The 16040-nt window shown below is 43.4% G+C and overlaps 1 protein-coding gene across 1 annotated transcript; it reads left to right on the top strand.

Annotated features, from left to right (window-relative positions):
* Positions 1–18: 18 nt before the first annotated feature.
* On the top strand, positions 19–12925 carry nup37 (nucleoporin 37). Its single transcript, XM_061030067.1, has 10 exons — positions 19–268; positions 1261–1442; positions 1527–1648; positions 6093–6165; positions 6391–6485; positions 11295–11385; positions 11590–11771; positions 11874–11924; positions 12543–12636; positions 12726–12925. The coding sequence occupies exons 2-10, from the start codon at positions 1287–1289 to the stop codon at positions 12837–12839; spliced, it is 978 nt and encodes a 325-aa protein (XP_060886050.1). The 5' UTR covers positions 19–268; positions 1261–1286; the 3' UTR covers positions 12840–12925.
* Positions 12926–16040: the final 3115 nt, after the last annotated feature.

Genomic DNA, 16040 nt, shown 5'->3' on the forward strand with positions numbered 1-16040 from the left:
GTTGCTACTAGACACAAATAAAACCGACTAACTTTAAAATAGCCGATATGTTTCACGTTTGAAATCGATGTTTGAAAATACGTCACGCGAAACACCCCTTCGCATTTGCCGTTAGTGGTACGTTCCATGCCGAACCCGGAAGAAACTTCACAACACATGAAACGCGCGCACCATTTGAGTGAAATACATACTTTTCAAAAAGGATAGTGAGTTTTTAATCAGTCGGTTTAGTATTCTGAAACGGATTAAACCCCCCCATAAATAAGAGGTAACTATCATGTACTCAGCCTGAGTTGTTAAAACATGAATTCGCGCAGTATAAACTGTTATTTGGAGAATTGCTAGCAAGCGGTGACCCAGATAACAGCTGTACTGCATCCCATAGAGAAATGTTCATGTTTTTTAATCACTCCTCAGCTTAACTGTGTGCTTAATGTTTTGAGAGATATTTTAAACCATTCACTATTTGCAAGACTAATGCTTAATTCGGCGTCTGTGTTTGACTCTAATCTGCAGTAGTTAATCGTAGGATTTAGGAGTTTAACCCGTAAAGTAGCCTCAGCTCAGCGCTAATGGGATCACATGGAAATTGAAATATATCTAAAATAAAGCATTGCCTTGTTTTTTCAAGTATGCCGAATTAAGCAGTGGCGTCTACAGTTTATAAAAATTACATTTTATGAGCCCTACTGGTTATGGTTTGTCTTTAAATTCAACATTTCTTAAAAACGATGATACGTGAGTGAGGTTTGGTTTGATTTTTTCCCCCCAAACATTTAGCGTAAAAACGTGCATATCCATTGAGTGCATTTGAAACATCTGCTTTAATTGTGATATTTAAAGGTTAGGGAGTTATTTGTGCTGCAACTGTTCATGCTGATAACTGGATTTCATCATTTTCAGTAGTTAGGATTATGCCATATACTGCTATGAGAATAGAATAGAATTACTTTATTGATCCCAAACTGGGAAATTGTGTTGTTACAGCAGCAGGTTATCCAAACACACAATATGAGTAAAAAACACAATATTAGCAAATCTAAACACAATATAATATTAAATACAAAGTAAATAAGCACTAAAAATATCAAAACTAAGAATGTGAATATATACAACCAGGATTTAACTAAACATTACTAGTCTTAAATAGGAAGATTAAATATGAAAGATTAAATGTAAATGTGCAAAAACAGATCAAAATCAGTAAACAATGCATGAATTAAGATATTTGTTGATATGTTGTTGTTGTTTTTTTTACAGATAAAGCTTTACCAGGATCCGTGATCATGCAGGAGGACTCGAGCCGCACCCCCACTTACACGCTGCCATGTGAGGACTACGTTCACGTGGTTGAATTCAGCCCTTTCTGCTCTGGCACCCCCGTCTCTCTGCTGGCCTACGGTGGAAACCAGTATGTGGTTGTGGGAACCTGCCTCTTCCAGGTTAGAGAAAAAGGCTTCACATGATTGGATTTACCAAACAGAAATGCAGTTTATTATTCTTTAAATGCATATTTCTGTCTACAGGAGGAGGACATGGAGGTAGAGGGAGTTGAGTTCAATGTCCTCCGCGCTTTCCATCATGAGTTGCGTGTTGATGCTCTCGCTTGGAGCCCTGAGTCGAGGCTGGACAGAATACCTACTATCAGGTACTTTCCTTCAAGAACCCTCAACCAGGTGACAGTTTGTCTCCTACATGTAGGGCATGCGGGGGCTGTATCCGAATTGCCAAGTACCTACTCAATCTGTCAGTAGTCAGTCCCTACTATCCGTGCTGTGTACTGTTTAGTACCTACTATTCAGTATGCAGATATTTGTTTCTACTTCTTCTGATTCATTCAGTATGGAAGTGACGTCATTTACGTTTCCCGAACCGGCCGCATTCACCCGTTTTTTTTTTTGTTTAGCTTTATTCAAGAAGAGTAATGCGCATATACAGTCAGGTAAAAAAAACAATATCACAATGTAAATCAAGTAAAAGACAGATTAAATAACTAAATAAGATACAGTACATAAAGGAAAGTACAAATGAAAGACAGTAATATAAAGACACATTTAAATAGTGACATCATTATTTAAATAGAGGGGGAAAGGTTTTATAATAATGCAGATATTTGTTTTATTTTCTGTTGTTAATTAAAAGTAGTGATTTCAGTCGGGACTTTAACTCTAGATTAAAAATTTATTCAATTAATCCACGCTCGTTTGTTTTGATTTGGAGGCGGACGTGACGATTTACGTTTAATTTCGCACTGCATTGTGGGTGGTGAAATACAATTCATTTCCTGAAAGCACGCATCCGATCCATACTGCATAAAACCCGGAAGTTAGTATCCATACTGAAATGTTCAGTCTACTGAGGTGGACCCAAAAGATGCATACTGAATGACCACGAGGGTTCAGTATGCTGAAACTCCATACTGAATAGTACATACTGCATACTGAACTGTGGCTATTCAGAAAGGGCCAGGGTGTAGAGAACGAGCAGGGAGGCGTGATTGGTTCATCAGATTGGTACCTCGTGGCAGATGATTGGTCAAAGTTTAAACTGCTACAGGTGACGGATCATCTTGGTTCCTTTTTTCAGAGAAAAAGAATTATTCATTTCTGTCAGGACCTTAAGAGAATTTAAATGAAAATCTTTAAAAGTGGATCTGGAGAAAATGACCAACCCTGCCTTTAAAAGTTATTGAGAAAATAATTTTAATTAAAGAACGCCTCAAATGTCTTGACAGCAACACTTTGAATCGAGCATGCTCCTAAATTAACTTATTTTCTGTTTTAAAATAATGTGTTTATAGTTTGCCTTCCCGCCATGCCCTCTAGCTGATATATCCTTTTTATCCCCTGTATCCTGAAACAACCTTATTTAATGGATTATTTAGATTCTAAGCTTTTATCCATGCAACATCATTTTTTTTTTCCATACACGTCCTGCACATCATTCGGTGACAGTTGGAAACTTGGGTTTGATTGACATGCCCCCTCTTTTATGAAATGTGCTGACATATTTGCTCAGTCATTAATCAGTTTGAGTAATGACCTCTCTGGAATAACAGGCTCTATGGAGGGACATCTGCAGCTTCACTAGAGCCTCTTGTTATGTAAGAGGTCACCAAAACCATTAAACGAGGAAAAAGGAGGCTTCACTCCCACATCAGACACCAAACATCTAAACTGTACGTCTGCAAACACAACGGGGATGAGTATTCACAAACACTCCTCTTAGCAGAAGAAGAAGAAGCAGTCGCAGAGAAAGCCACTCTGTGCATGCAGCCGTAGCCTCCTCTCACTGTCACTCTGCAGCTGCCCCGGATCAGAGCCAAAGTTATTTCAGGTGGCTTTGGACGGGAGGGAAGTTCAGCCGAGCTCTAGATTGTTCGAAAGCGAGCGTTTGCTCCTAATTGCAGCGCTGCATGGGAAGGTTCGGCGGTCCCTCCGGAGGTGTTTAAGCTTTCTGTAATTGAAAAGGAAAGGCAGCGATAATTCCCGGCCTTCTGTGGTTTACTCCGCAGGGCCCTCGAGCCAGCCCTGTGACGTGCGCGCATGTTATTGTGCTGATGACTGCCCACTCAGGTTCCATCGCTCCCTAAGATCTGCACACAGCCGTGCCTTCCAGGAAAAGTACAACTTTCTCACAGGGCTAGACTCTGAGCAGGGGCCCACAGTATAGGGGGGGAGGAGAGGAGATGCAGCATGAGCATTGCCACACCATCATCCACCTAAGAGCCTGAAATGGGAAGGCCTGCCAAGTACTGAATCCTGCAAACACTAGACTATCCACAAATAATGTCTGACTTTCACTGCATACACAGATTTGTCTTTACAGATACGACAAAAAAGTTAACACACAGCCCTTCAGTTATACAAAGAATGGTTGAGGCTAGGAGGAAGAGGACAGATGAAGATCAGAAGAGAAAAAGAGAGAGTGATCGAGCAAGAAGCAGAGTGTAAATTACATGAATACACATCCACTTACTCCACATGTTGACCGTTTTCAAACAATGGGCTTGCAGAGTCCAGTAATATTGCTTTATCTTGTCATGGCACGGTTCACAGGGTTGTTTAGCTTCTCGCAGCAGTTTTTTTTGATTAGCTCGTGAGCACATGCACATTGCCGCAGAGGGCAGAACCGCACCGTGTCTTAAAACGACAGCGCAGTTGCACGTAGAGATTGTCAGCGAGCGCCCCAAAAGTGCCACCAAACCAATAAATATATTGTTGCAGAAGTTTGCAGAAATAACATCATCATCATGCAGATGTTGGAAAAAAAAAAAGAAAAAGTGGAGCGTTGTCAGTTCTGTCCTCAGGAGGAGAAGAAAATATATATTTTTTAATGATTGATGAATGGACGTCGATCATTCGTGATGCATTTCAGGTAGTCGGGGAAACGAATCGCTGATTGGTTATCGCAACACAGTGTCCAGCAGGTTTGTGGCTCGAGTTGAAAAGGTTTGGTATATAATATATTGTTAGCTTCACTTTTGTCCAGATATCTGTTCACGGAGACGAATAAATCATTGTTAGAATGCTGGCATTGGAAGCAGGTATGTCAAAGTGAGGACAGAGGTTTCGGCTTTATTTTCTGCAAACACCAAAAGCCTGCTGATACGTAAAGCTCGGACTACAAATGTACTACAACAGAAACCAGAGCACTTCACAAACTGGAAATCCAGACGATTCTACATTTTTATGTTGAATCTGTAAATAGAGACTCACAACATGCTGAAGAACAGACTTTTTTTTACACTCCCCTAGGGCTGGGAAATATATCGAGTTTTTAAGATATATCGATATATTTTCAAACAAAATATAGGGTAAGACAATATCGTTAATATGGATATAGTTTATGTTGCATTAAAATAACGTCACACAGGTGCCAGGTCACCTTTTTCTCATCTCACTGATGATGACTGACTGTCTGTCCCTCCTAACCCTGCTCCTCCTCTCTCTCTCTTTTATTGCATTTAAGGAACATTTTTATTTTATAATATTACTTTTTAAATTCACAAACAGGTAGTTTATTTTTCCATGTGTTTTCACTGTTAATAAAAGACATATCGATATATATCAAGATATGAGTTTTGGTCGATATCGCCCAGCCCTACACTCCCCTGTGTATTTAAAACTACTAAAATATACAGGGCAGGATCAGCGGAGCGTAACGACATACCACTTTCTCCACAGGGGGCGCCAAAATCGACGCAAACCAAAAGCACCTCCGAGGAGCTTTTCCAAATCCTTTTTTACATATTGTGAAGTGTGTAGCAAAAAGATGAGATATTTTTAACTAACTTGCATTGGGAGCAGAGGATTCAAATGTTGAATGCAGACAAAGACGATTTATTTTTTGTTGAATTCGCAGAGGAAAGAGCAAAGTCTTGTCTCTCGTTTTTTTGTCGTGTGTTTGCACAATTAATCCCAGGTGCTCCACAACAAAGCTCAGATTCCTCCTGTGCTGAAATTGTGAGAGAATGGCTTGGATTTTCAGTCCCTGCAAAGTGCAGCATGAACGTGTGGGGTTAGACCTCCCATCCTCAAATAATCTAATCTACTGTAACAGTAACACCCTGGAGCACGTCGTGGGGTTTATGCAGTGACATCACGCCAAATCCATCTGCAAATGTGTGAACCGCTGTCTGTTTATTCTGCTGATATGTGTGTGTTTTTCTTGTCACAAGTGAGGTAGTGTAATTGTGTGAATAATTGCAGGCACCGGTGTGCACTGCGGCTGATTAGAGGGAAAGTCCTCTGCCCGGCTCTCTGTGCAGGTTTCTTCAACAAGAGACATGCGTAGATGGCGTGAGGAATCTTGTTTTTCTCCCTGTTTATCTTACTTGCAATTAGAATCTCCCTGGCAGCTTCTCCACTGATCGCCGTCCAAGTCTCTACCACACACGCCGACACCCTCTCGTGCTGAGGTGTCAGTCTGGAGCGGCCGCAGGCGTGTGTGCAGAGAGAGAGAGAGAGAGAGAGAGAGAGAGATGTCGTCTGTCATTGGGTCTATAAAGTCTGACTCTGTTTTGATGTTCTCTCTTTTTGTTTGTTTTCACATCCTCCCTTTTCTTTTCCTCTTCCTCTCCCCCTGCGCAGATTCTGCACCGCCGCAGCCGACAGAAAGCTACGCCTGCTGACTTCTGATCTCCAGGATCGGCATGAAGTCAAGGTAGTGGAACATCTGGAGCACATTGGCCCACAACACTGCGCTTGTCAGACGACGTCAAACTTTTCTTTACTCGGTGCTGACATGTAGTACTTAGTGATACAGGAAAAGCAGCACAGAGAGCCAGTACACCGAGCACACATTTGATCTCTAAGATTCTCATTTCAGGTTATCTATCATGTGTTTGCTGTCTTTTGTTTACATATTGTTCTGTACACTGTTGCCTAGGTGATGGAGGGCCACACCAGCTACATTAACCATTTGGTGTTCGAGCCCACGGAGGGGAAACAAATTGCTTCCGTCAGCGATGACCACACTTGCAGGTCCAAACCGTATTTATTTCCATGTGTGTGTGTTTTTGTGTGTGTGTGTGTGTGTGTGTGTGTGTGTGTGTGTGTGTGTGTTCCCCGCTTCTGATTTTCAGTCCTGTTCTCTGTTAATGGTGCAGAAAGTCGAGACCTTGTTTCCACAGTGAAACACGATGCTAAGCACCACATGCTCCGGTGTGACCGTGCGTAAGCACAGAGCTGCTTTGTAGCTTTTCGAGCTAATTAGTTAAACATGGAAATCCAATTAACTGCAGGCAGTTTTTCCGCTCTGAGGGGGATCTCAAACAAGGGGTCCCCAAATGTTCCTTTTTCAATTAATGCTAGAGGAGGGGGGGGAAATGTGCCAGAAGCCGGGGGTCACGCCTGGGACACCCTGCTGGCTGGATCAAATGCAACATGCAAACATTTACTTCTTCTGTCTGATCAAAAGTTTAAACCCCAACAATCATTTTAAATCATACAATCATGTTTTTAGCTCAGGTTTTCTTAAAAATATCTCAATTATATGGTACAAACAGCCTCATCTGCAGGGATGTATAGCCTAGTGTTCAAGCAGGCTCTCTGACCAACATCTCCTGTAGCTAATACACTTACTATCGACCTCATACAAACCCCCACTTTAAAAATACCAAACTATCCCTTTAAAAAACATGAAAACACTCACTCGACATCTCGTGTTGAAATATGACAAAGACCTTAGACCTCTCTGTGTCATGTGTTCAATAATTTGTGATTTAAAACGATACAATCGGCTTTGTTTTAATGATCGATAGCATTGTAAAGTGCTGAATTCAGATCCTCTTTCATATTTTAACCAAAAGCTGCTGCAAGTGAAAGAGAGAGAGAGAGAGCTCGGGCCGAGCTGCAGAAATTCGTTGGCAATGTTTTTGGTTCTGACGCTTTGCCAACGTAGGCAGTGTGCAGAAACTCGCTTGCAATTTTTGGGAACTAAACACAAGAAAACAACCTGATATTAGATGCCTAGTGCTTGCGTTTAGTATTGATATCATTTATTTTCACTAGTATGATATCGCAGTGTAAAATTCTGCCCTATAAAACACTCTGACAGACACGCAGCTCCATGATCGTCGTGTCCTGCTCAGAGCCTCGTTCTGCCACATCAGGCCGAACTCGTCTCTCTCTCTCTCTCTCTCTCCCCCCCCCCCCCTCCCTTCCACTCTCCTCTTCCCCTTCCTCTGCTGACCGGCCAGAGAAAACAGCGGTGCGCTCCATCTGCTGAAAGATTTAAATTCTGTCATGTTGAGAAAATATGGGACGCGGGAGGAAGACAGAGGCGGAACAAGGGATGGATCAAGTTAAACGGGAGAAGGGGCTTCCAGTCAGCCCACACAAACCGAGCCTCAATATGAGAGGAGGAAACTAGTCCTGCAGAGACGGAGGGGAGGGGAGGGGAGGGGAGGTGATTGCCTGCATGTATGCTCTCATGACCTCTCCATCGCTCTGTTAGATTTGGCAGCGGTTCCTCTACTATAAGTTTGCTTAGCTTTGTCATCACCGTCCCCCTGCAGTTGTGGGAACTCGACTGTAGCCAACGTGCAACCTGACGCTGCAGCATCGAGGCGGGGAGCCAGACTCCACGCCCTTCAGGGAGTTTACGTTGGGTTTATGTAGTCTATATCAGCTCATAAGTATCAGTATAGACGCACAGAGAGGGGAGTCTGTGGGGAAACCTGCCACCTAGAGATCATGAGGCCACACTGCAGGATGCTGAGAGGATTTTGGGGTTGACTGAGTTCACAGATGAAGTCAGGATAACACACCTGCTGCTGCTGCTGCAATATGCATATGGTTTACAGCATGTTGTCCTGTTCCCGACGTTAATCTGTTTGCATTCGCCCAATCCCTTAAGTTGTGTAAGGGAAACAAATTACAGCTTCATATCCCCCCGACATGCTTTTCAACCAATCTCTCGCCTTTTCATCAACATCCAACCATCGTGTAAATACGCTGTAAAACATCGAGTTTAATCTGAATGTTATTCAACACTGCGGGGCGGGCCGCGGCCTCAGATGGTCGAGTCGTCGTCGTCTCTCAAATGGAAGGTCGAGGGTTCGATCCCCAGCTCCTGCAGCAACATGATCGATGTGTCCTCGGGCTACTTACTCTTAGTTGGTTGTCTTGTGTCTTGTTTTAAATATTATGGGGATTTAAAAATCAGAATTGCAACAGATTTGTCGTAACTTCGGGCTTAGCAGTCGCCACGGAAACCAGGGGAGGAGGGTATAGGGAGGTAGAGGGGGTGAGTGGACCACCCCCACCACCAACAGCCTCCATCAGCAAACCCTCCTCGATGAGAAGAGAGCTGATAACAGAGCTTGACTGGATTTGAGGCAAAGTGCTGGGAGTGTGTTTTATTTTGGCGGGGGCTGAAAATGCAATCTCTGACCTGTGGCCCGACAAAATAAAAGAACACAGTCAAGCTGTTCAACAAAGTAATTATTAGGTCAAAAGGTCAAATTTGGACCGGTCCTGTTGTGCAACGACACCAGGGTGAACCTCTTAAAGGCTTTTTGCGATGGGATTATTTGCTGGTTTGACTCGACCGGTTCTCTCCCTCCAGAGAGTCGCCTTTCGATTATTTACTCTACTCTCTACAATAAATCATATCGCAAAAGCGCTTACGGCATTTCCCCGTTTAACTCCACTCACTGCCCGTAAGGCCCTGGCCCGCGCAGTCGTCCCACTCAGATAGCACAGTACCTGATTTTCAGATGTCCCCCTTTTTTCCCCACTCTTTGTTTTCGATGGAAGAAAAGTGTTATCGGTTTGATTTTAGTGTTGTGCAATTACGCCGTGTTTTATCAGAGAAGGTCGGGCGTGTGTCACCTCGTTCGGCCCGAGGTCGTGTTTTCTCAGGGAGTCGGTGCTCTCCGTTTGAAGGGCGGAGCGGTTTGACCACGGTTTGGCCGTTGGTGGTGTAGCGTGCAATTGAGCAGTGCTTGGTCTGAAAGAATAGGGTTTAGCCGTTGTTTTCCTGGTGTGGTCTGAGGGTTCTGTATTTTTTTCCCCTCTCGGCCTCGCTCATGCTCCATGATGGAGGTTTTTGGAGAGTTTTTTTTGACCGGGGCTCTATCCTGCTGCAGGGGAGATGAGGAAGGGGAAAAAGTTGAGTGTTTACTGAGGTCTCCATCTGAGACGGGGCATATCCTCCCTGACGCCATCAATCACTCAAACAACACACTTGACTTTTAGATGCTCTTTGGAAGGCTTTATTAGATGATGTATCCTGCATGACTTCATCCCATACCTCACAAGAGTTTCTTTTTAAATTTCCCAGAAAAACTTGTAGCCACCCCGTGCCCCCTTCCCCACCTTTTCTTCTAGTTCAGATGTGGTTAACCAGAGATCCAGGTCTCAGGACAAGAAGTTCCCTCCATCCTACTGATCCATTACATCTGCGGTGTTTCTCTGCTATCATAGGCCTTATTCAGATTTTAGATCCGACTATTATTTGAATGAAGATTGGTCGTAATCCACAAACGAGCTTTGATTCGTGGTTGGCCATCGGGTTGCGAGTCCGCTCTGTTTTCATTTCGCACTAAGTAGGATGTTGTTCAACTTTTTCCTCCGCCGCTCTTCCTCAGCTGACGTGCGTTCTGCTGCCCTCTCTGTACTCCGCAGAAGATGAATGGCAGCGGGGCCGCCCACAGCGAAACATTTGTTGTAATCCGAGTGGAGCGTAACGCAGATTCAGGCCAGGGTGATGTGTGTGTCACCCCCCCCCCCACCCCCCCCACCCCCCCATCCATCCCCCCTTCCGCCCATGCTACTGCCCCTGCTATCATAGCTCAATGTAATGTGAGGTTGGCGTTTTCCCCTGAAAGAGGAGTCCAGCATTAGCCTGTCTGTCTTCACAGCTCAGGGCCCAGCTCTGAGAAAAGGAGCTCTCTTTCCCTGGAAAAGCAGAAAGACCCTGAACATCACAACACACACACACACACACACACACACACACACACACACACACACACACACAACCAAGAGTTGGATAAATGAGAAACAAAAAAAGAAACTTGAATTTGTCATCTATCATTTCCCATGTGATACTTGTTCATCAAGAAACAACTAACCGCCTCTTTTTAAGATTATTTTGGCAAATTTGGAAACTTTGCCCTCACGTCTTTCCCGGTCAAAGTTGAACGTGTGTAACATTTAAGATATCTGGACGATAAAATGTTGTGATGTTTTAGATCGAGCGCCCCAACAAAGAAAAAAAACTCAAGCAAAATGAAGTCTTTCAGATATTATGGAAGCATCAAAGGGATAATCTTGGAATCGCTCAAATCCCGTCTTTGTTGTTAATTAAGAGGGAGTAGAGTTGTCTTGAATTTTAAGGCAAGGCAAGTTTATTTCTATAGCACATTTCAACAACAAGGCAATTCAAAGTGCTTCACACAAGACATCAAAAGCATCATGACAGAGGAAAGAAAAGAAACATTCAAATAGAAAATTAAAAAATCACTGAAATTATTAAATCTGAAAATATGTTCAAATAAAAATAATAAAAATAAAATTGAAATTTTAGTGCAGTCCACAGATGAAGTGAAATGATCATTAAAACTAATGAGAACAGATTAAAATCCCTCAGTTTGTACCTTTTCACGTTAACCTGAGATCTCTAATGTTTACAAAGAATCCATAGGAATTTCTTTGGATGAAAGTTAAAGCGTTGCACGAGTATAAGTCTTGGAATTTGCGAGTAAAATAAATTCCAATACACTGAAGGCATCAATGTCTTTTAGTTTTTCTGTGTACATTTTGATACCTGATTTATCCGTGCAGGGTTTGGGACCTGGATGGAAATGAAAGCACTACTCTCAGACTTCGCTCTCCTGGCATCAGCGTGTGCTGGCACCCGGAGGAAGCATTCAAGGTATGAAGGACTTCTTCCAGATAGAAACTCGTGCTTTGAGGTCATACTCTTTGAGGTAGAAGTTTATATGCAGCTTCAAACTGTACTCCCCATCACACGGTCAGGTGTGTGGTCAGAAAATTGTGTATCTGAAGTTTATATTTTGTCTCCAACATGTTTAAATATACAGTAAATAGTTTACAGTGACCCGTCTTTCCCCTTCAGTTAATGGTGGCTGAGAAGAAGGGGACAATACGCTTCTACGACCTGGTGACGCAGCAGGCCATCCTGTCACTGGACTGCGGCCAGTCGCCGCTCATGTCGGCCGACTGGTGCCTCACAAACACGATCAAAGTCGGCGCCGTGGCAGGAAACGACTGGCTCATCTGGGACATAACTCGCTCCAGGTAAACAGCGAAGCACGGCCGGTATACCGTTGGATCTGCATGACGAGGTGATGTCACAGAATAGTGAAGGACGTGCCTAAACGATGTTTCTTTTCTTTGCAGCTATCCTCAAGAAAAAAGACCCGCTCACATAGACAAAGCTCGGCTATTCAAGTAAGAGGAATTCATTCATGCTCGTATCTTGAAAGATGATTTTTATTTTTAAGTTTTCTAAACATCTAAAACTTGCATCATAATTTTTTTGGTGCGTGTAGATTAAAAACCTTAAAGGCTTTAAATGCGATTTTTTTCTTGATCCAGCAGATGTCGCCCTTGAGCACCAGCATGAAACCAAAACAACTCGCGGTGCATTGTTGTGTTAGCATGCTAATGCTAGCGATCTTTATTCTGCTCGTATCTTCACACTGCATGTAAATTTACCTGAAATGAGCGTGATCTAGAAACACAGTTAAGCAGTGAGTACAGTATGTTATTCTTCTTTTCTCTAGTCCCTCAATTAAACAACTTTTATACACGAGGGGAGGAGTCAGCCGGCCGTCCGGGCGATGTAAACAAAGTGAAGATAGGACTCTGAAAACTCTGAAAACATCACAGACAGTGGGACTCGGGTGTTACACCCATTGTAGACAGTCATGACTCACAGAGTTATTTTCAGAGGATATACTTGATTTCCATTATATTTAAGTGTGAAGAATCACATATAAAGACTTTAAATATGAATTTGAAGCTGTTTAAAAAAAAAAGTTAATTTGATGCTGTTTCCCTCCTCAGATGGTCTCGAGCCAATGAAAACCTATTCGCTACCACTGGATGTCCAGGAAAGATCTGTAGTCAGCTACTTATCCACCATCTCGGCCACCCACAGGTCAGTGAGATGCGTTTCACATCCCAGATCAGTTTTTTTAATATTCTCAACCGCAGCAGTATTATATTAAAATATCGGTGTCGTTCCAGCCGGTGACGATCGGATCCGCCGCGGTGGGATCGGGCCTCAGCTGGCACCGGAGACTTCCGCTGTGTGTGATCGGAGGCGACCGGAAACTCTGCTTCTGGATGACTGAAATGTAGACGTCTGCAACTGCACCTGCCACGGCGGATGACTAGGTCCTGTGTTTCTACTCTCATAAATAATCAATAAAGTATTTTTCTGAGTATCTACTGAGTTTTGAGTGATATCGATGGAAACTGGCAAAAAAATAAAACGCTCGCGCTTTGTTCTTTTATGTTTTCTGACCGCCCCATCAGGTCGGGCTACAGATTAACAAGGTGCTGGTGGACCCTCTGTCTCTTGCGATATTTTCCTTTTTTCTCTTAAGCGCAAAGTTACATCAGCTGTCTTATGTCCTGCCAAGAAAACTGAAGTTCAAAGGAACGCATCAAGGAATCGGTGCCAATTCTCCACCCTCGCCGGTCAACATGAGCACTGCCCCCGGGTGCTCTCTCGCTCTCTCGCTATCTCATTTTTCTCACTGTCGATGAGAGACTCTGAATCCCATCAACAGTATATCCCTCATATGTGCGGTTCCACCTGCTGTGGTGCGCAGGAAATCCACAGGAAAGTTTGGACGATGGGAAACTAAAGAGGTCTGGCAGTGTTCCAGCTGTTGGACAAATCTCGCGGACGGGTTGTTAGTGTAATCATAGGAAGAGCTTTGGGACGTTCAGAGGCCATCTCAGGTCATCTTGAACTCCTCCATGACGCACAAACAATCCGATCTTACAGATGCAGGAAGAGGACGAAATGTTCACCTCACCCTTTGGTGAATAATTATCAAGCTGCCCCAAACATGGAGTTCATCAAGGGATCATTCTGCAGAAACTTGTGATGCCCCTCCAGCAAAACAAAGACTCCTTGTACCGTCACAGGAATGCCATGTGAGAGAAACCACCATCTCCATTATCAGAGCCCTCTGAAGCAGCAGAAGGCGCTCGTTTAATTAGCTCGATCATGAATCATTCTGGGGTGGCAGCTTGTTTCCACAGATGTACTTAATCTGCGAGGGTGCAGCGTTTGGATGACTGCGCGCTCACACTGGAGCGTCTGACAGCCATTTATTCTACTTCATGAATGTCATTCTGGAAGCTGAAACACTTAAGATCTATTGTATGGCGATGCATGTGCATGACATAAAAGGAGCGAGCAGAGGCCAAGGGGGGGGGACGGGGGACCCTCCACTCTTTCAAAACCGATTCGTCGATCTTGTATATTTCTTGGACTGGAAACGTTAACCGCCATCCGCAAAGCAAAAACATGCTACTGCACTCCTCGTCCACGCTCAAGTGTGGTCTTGATTTTTGCAGAAGCTGGTGCTGCAGCAGCTGTGTGTATCGTTGTAGACGTCAACGTCAAGATGCAAGAAGAAGCTGCCATTTTTTTTTTTTTTTTTTTTTTATCCAAAACGTTTTCCAAAGAGTACATAAGCTCCCGAGAAAAGGGCACTGGAATCTTAACGGAGCCACTTTCCTCTGAAGCATGAGTCATGAAACACACACTGGCTCAACAAATCCCAGCGACTCAAGGACACCACCTGATGGTCGATGAGAAGAAATGCATCATCCGATTCCTGCAAGTGTGATGCATATTGGACATCTTACAAACCTGCCTCCTTCCTGGAAGCACACTCTCCGATGCCCGCTGAAAACAACCTCTGTGTTTAACCTTTACTGTAACCTGAGTGGAGCTGTGATGTCTGATCTCTTTGTGGTTTGTTGGACTAATAACATGAAAGGGAGATCAAGACCGCCCTGGAAATCCTCACCAACTTTCTCCTAATCTCCCTCTCCTTGGATGATTCTTCCAGCTTTAAGCCCCGGGCTCAACAAAAAGGAAAAAAAACAGAGCAAATAAAAATAATGAGGAGCCTGATATGAAGGGGAAACAAAGACGGAGATTAGAGCTCTTTGAGGCCCGGTGTTTGATTTGATCTCACGACTGGTTTTGTTGTGAAATGTTTCCCAGAATGAAGCGATTACGTCGACCTTGATGGGGAGGAGAGAATCAGTCAGAAGGTACTCGATCACATGGTGGAGGGGACTTTGTCGATTGACTGTCGGGGCAACAAGTTGTGTGAAGGGTGAATCTGTATAACTTCAATGCTTGGCCACCGGCGCTCCATTTATAGCAATTTAAACATTAAAGGCTTTATATGTGATGTTTCACACTTAAATATAATAGAAATCAAGTATATCCTCTGAAAATAACTCTGTGAGTCATGACTGTCTACAATGGGTGTAACACCCGAGTCCCACTGTCTGTGATGTTTTCAGAGTTTTCTGAGTCCTATCTTCACTTTGTTTACATCGCCCGGACGGCCGGCTGACTCCTCCCCTCGTGTATAAAAGTTGTTTAATTGAGGGACTAGAGAAAAGAAGAATAACATACTGTACTCACTGCTTAACTGTGTTTCTAGATCACGCTCATTTCAGGTAAATTTACATGCAGTGTGAAGATACGAGCATAATAAAGATCGCTAGCATTAGCATGCTAACACAACAATGCAGCGCGAGTTGTTTTGGTTTCATGCTGGTGCTCAAGGGCGACATCTGCTGGATCAAAAAAAATCACATATAAAGCCTTTAACTAAAACTTGCTTGATTTGTCTACACAGTGAAAAAAAGTTTGGTGGCCCAAGGATGATAACAGAACAAGAAATGGCTAACCAGTTTCTCTCCTGGTCAAAACCAAAAGCTTGTAAAGGAAGGAGTAGGCTAAATGTGGGATGTATGCTTTTTTTTTTTTTTTAAACAGATAAAATGCAGAATCTAAGAGAAAGTCTGGTGTTTAACCTAGCTTAGCATGAAACACAAGCCTCGTTTCTGGAAACTAAAAAACATCTATCAAAACTGTTGAAGATGAAGCATGTGTCTTGATTGAATCTTAAAAAATAACTAATTAGCATTTGAGTTCATGTGCTAGCTCGACACACGGTGTAGTCCATCATCAGGTACTGTGTATTCATGACCTGGCCAACTAGACATGGCTCCTTCATAAACTGATAGATTTTTTGGAAATACACCAATTTGCTTTATGAGGACTTCAAGAGGCAAAAGAACATGTTGTTCTGGATTCAGGACTTGGCTAGTTTATCTTAGCAGACAAATGTTATGATGCGCTATGTCGCATCAACCAACACCTCTTCCTTTCTAAGTTATTCCTCTTTGCCCCCCCAGTGGACGCATCAAGCTGCAACGATCTCCTCTGTGCCAGGTCATTCTGGGCTTCCAAGTTTTTCCTTCTCAGCACAGTCTCTGGAATGAGATCTGCCTCTT

Source organism: Labrus mixtus, chromosome 22 (genome assembly GCF_963584025.1).
Source record: "Labrus mixtus chromosome 22, fLabMix1.1, whole genome shotgun sequence".
Classification (NCBI taxonomy): Eukaryota; Metazoa; Chordata; class Actinopteri; order Labriformes; family Labridae; genus Labrus; species Labrus mixtus.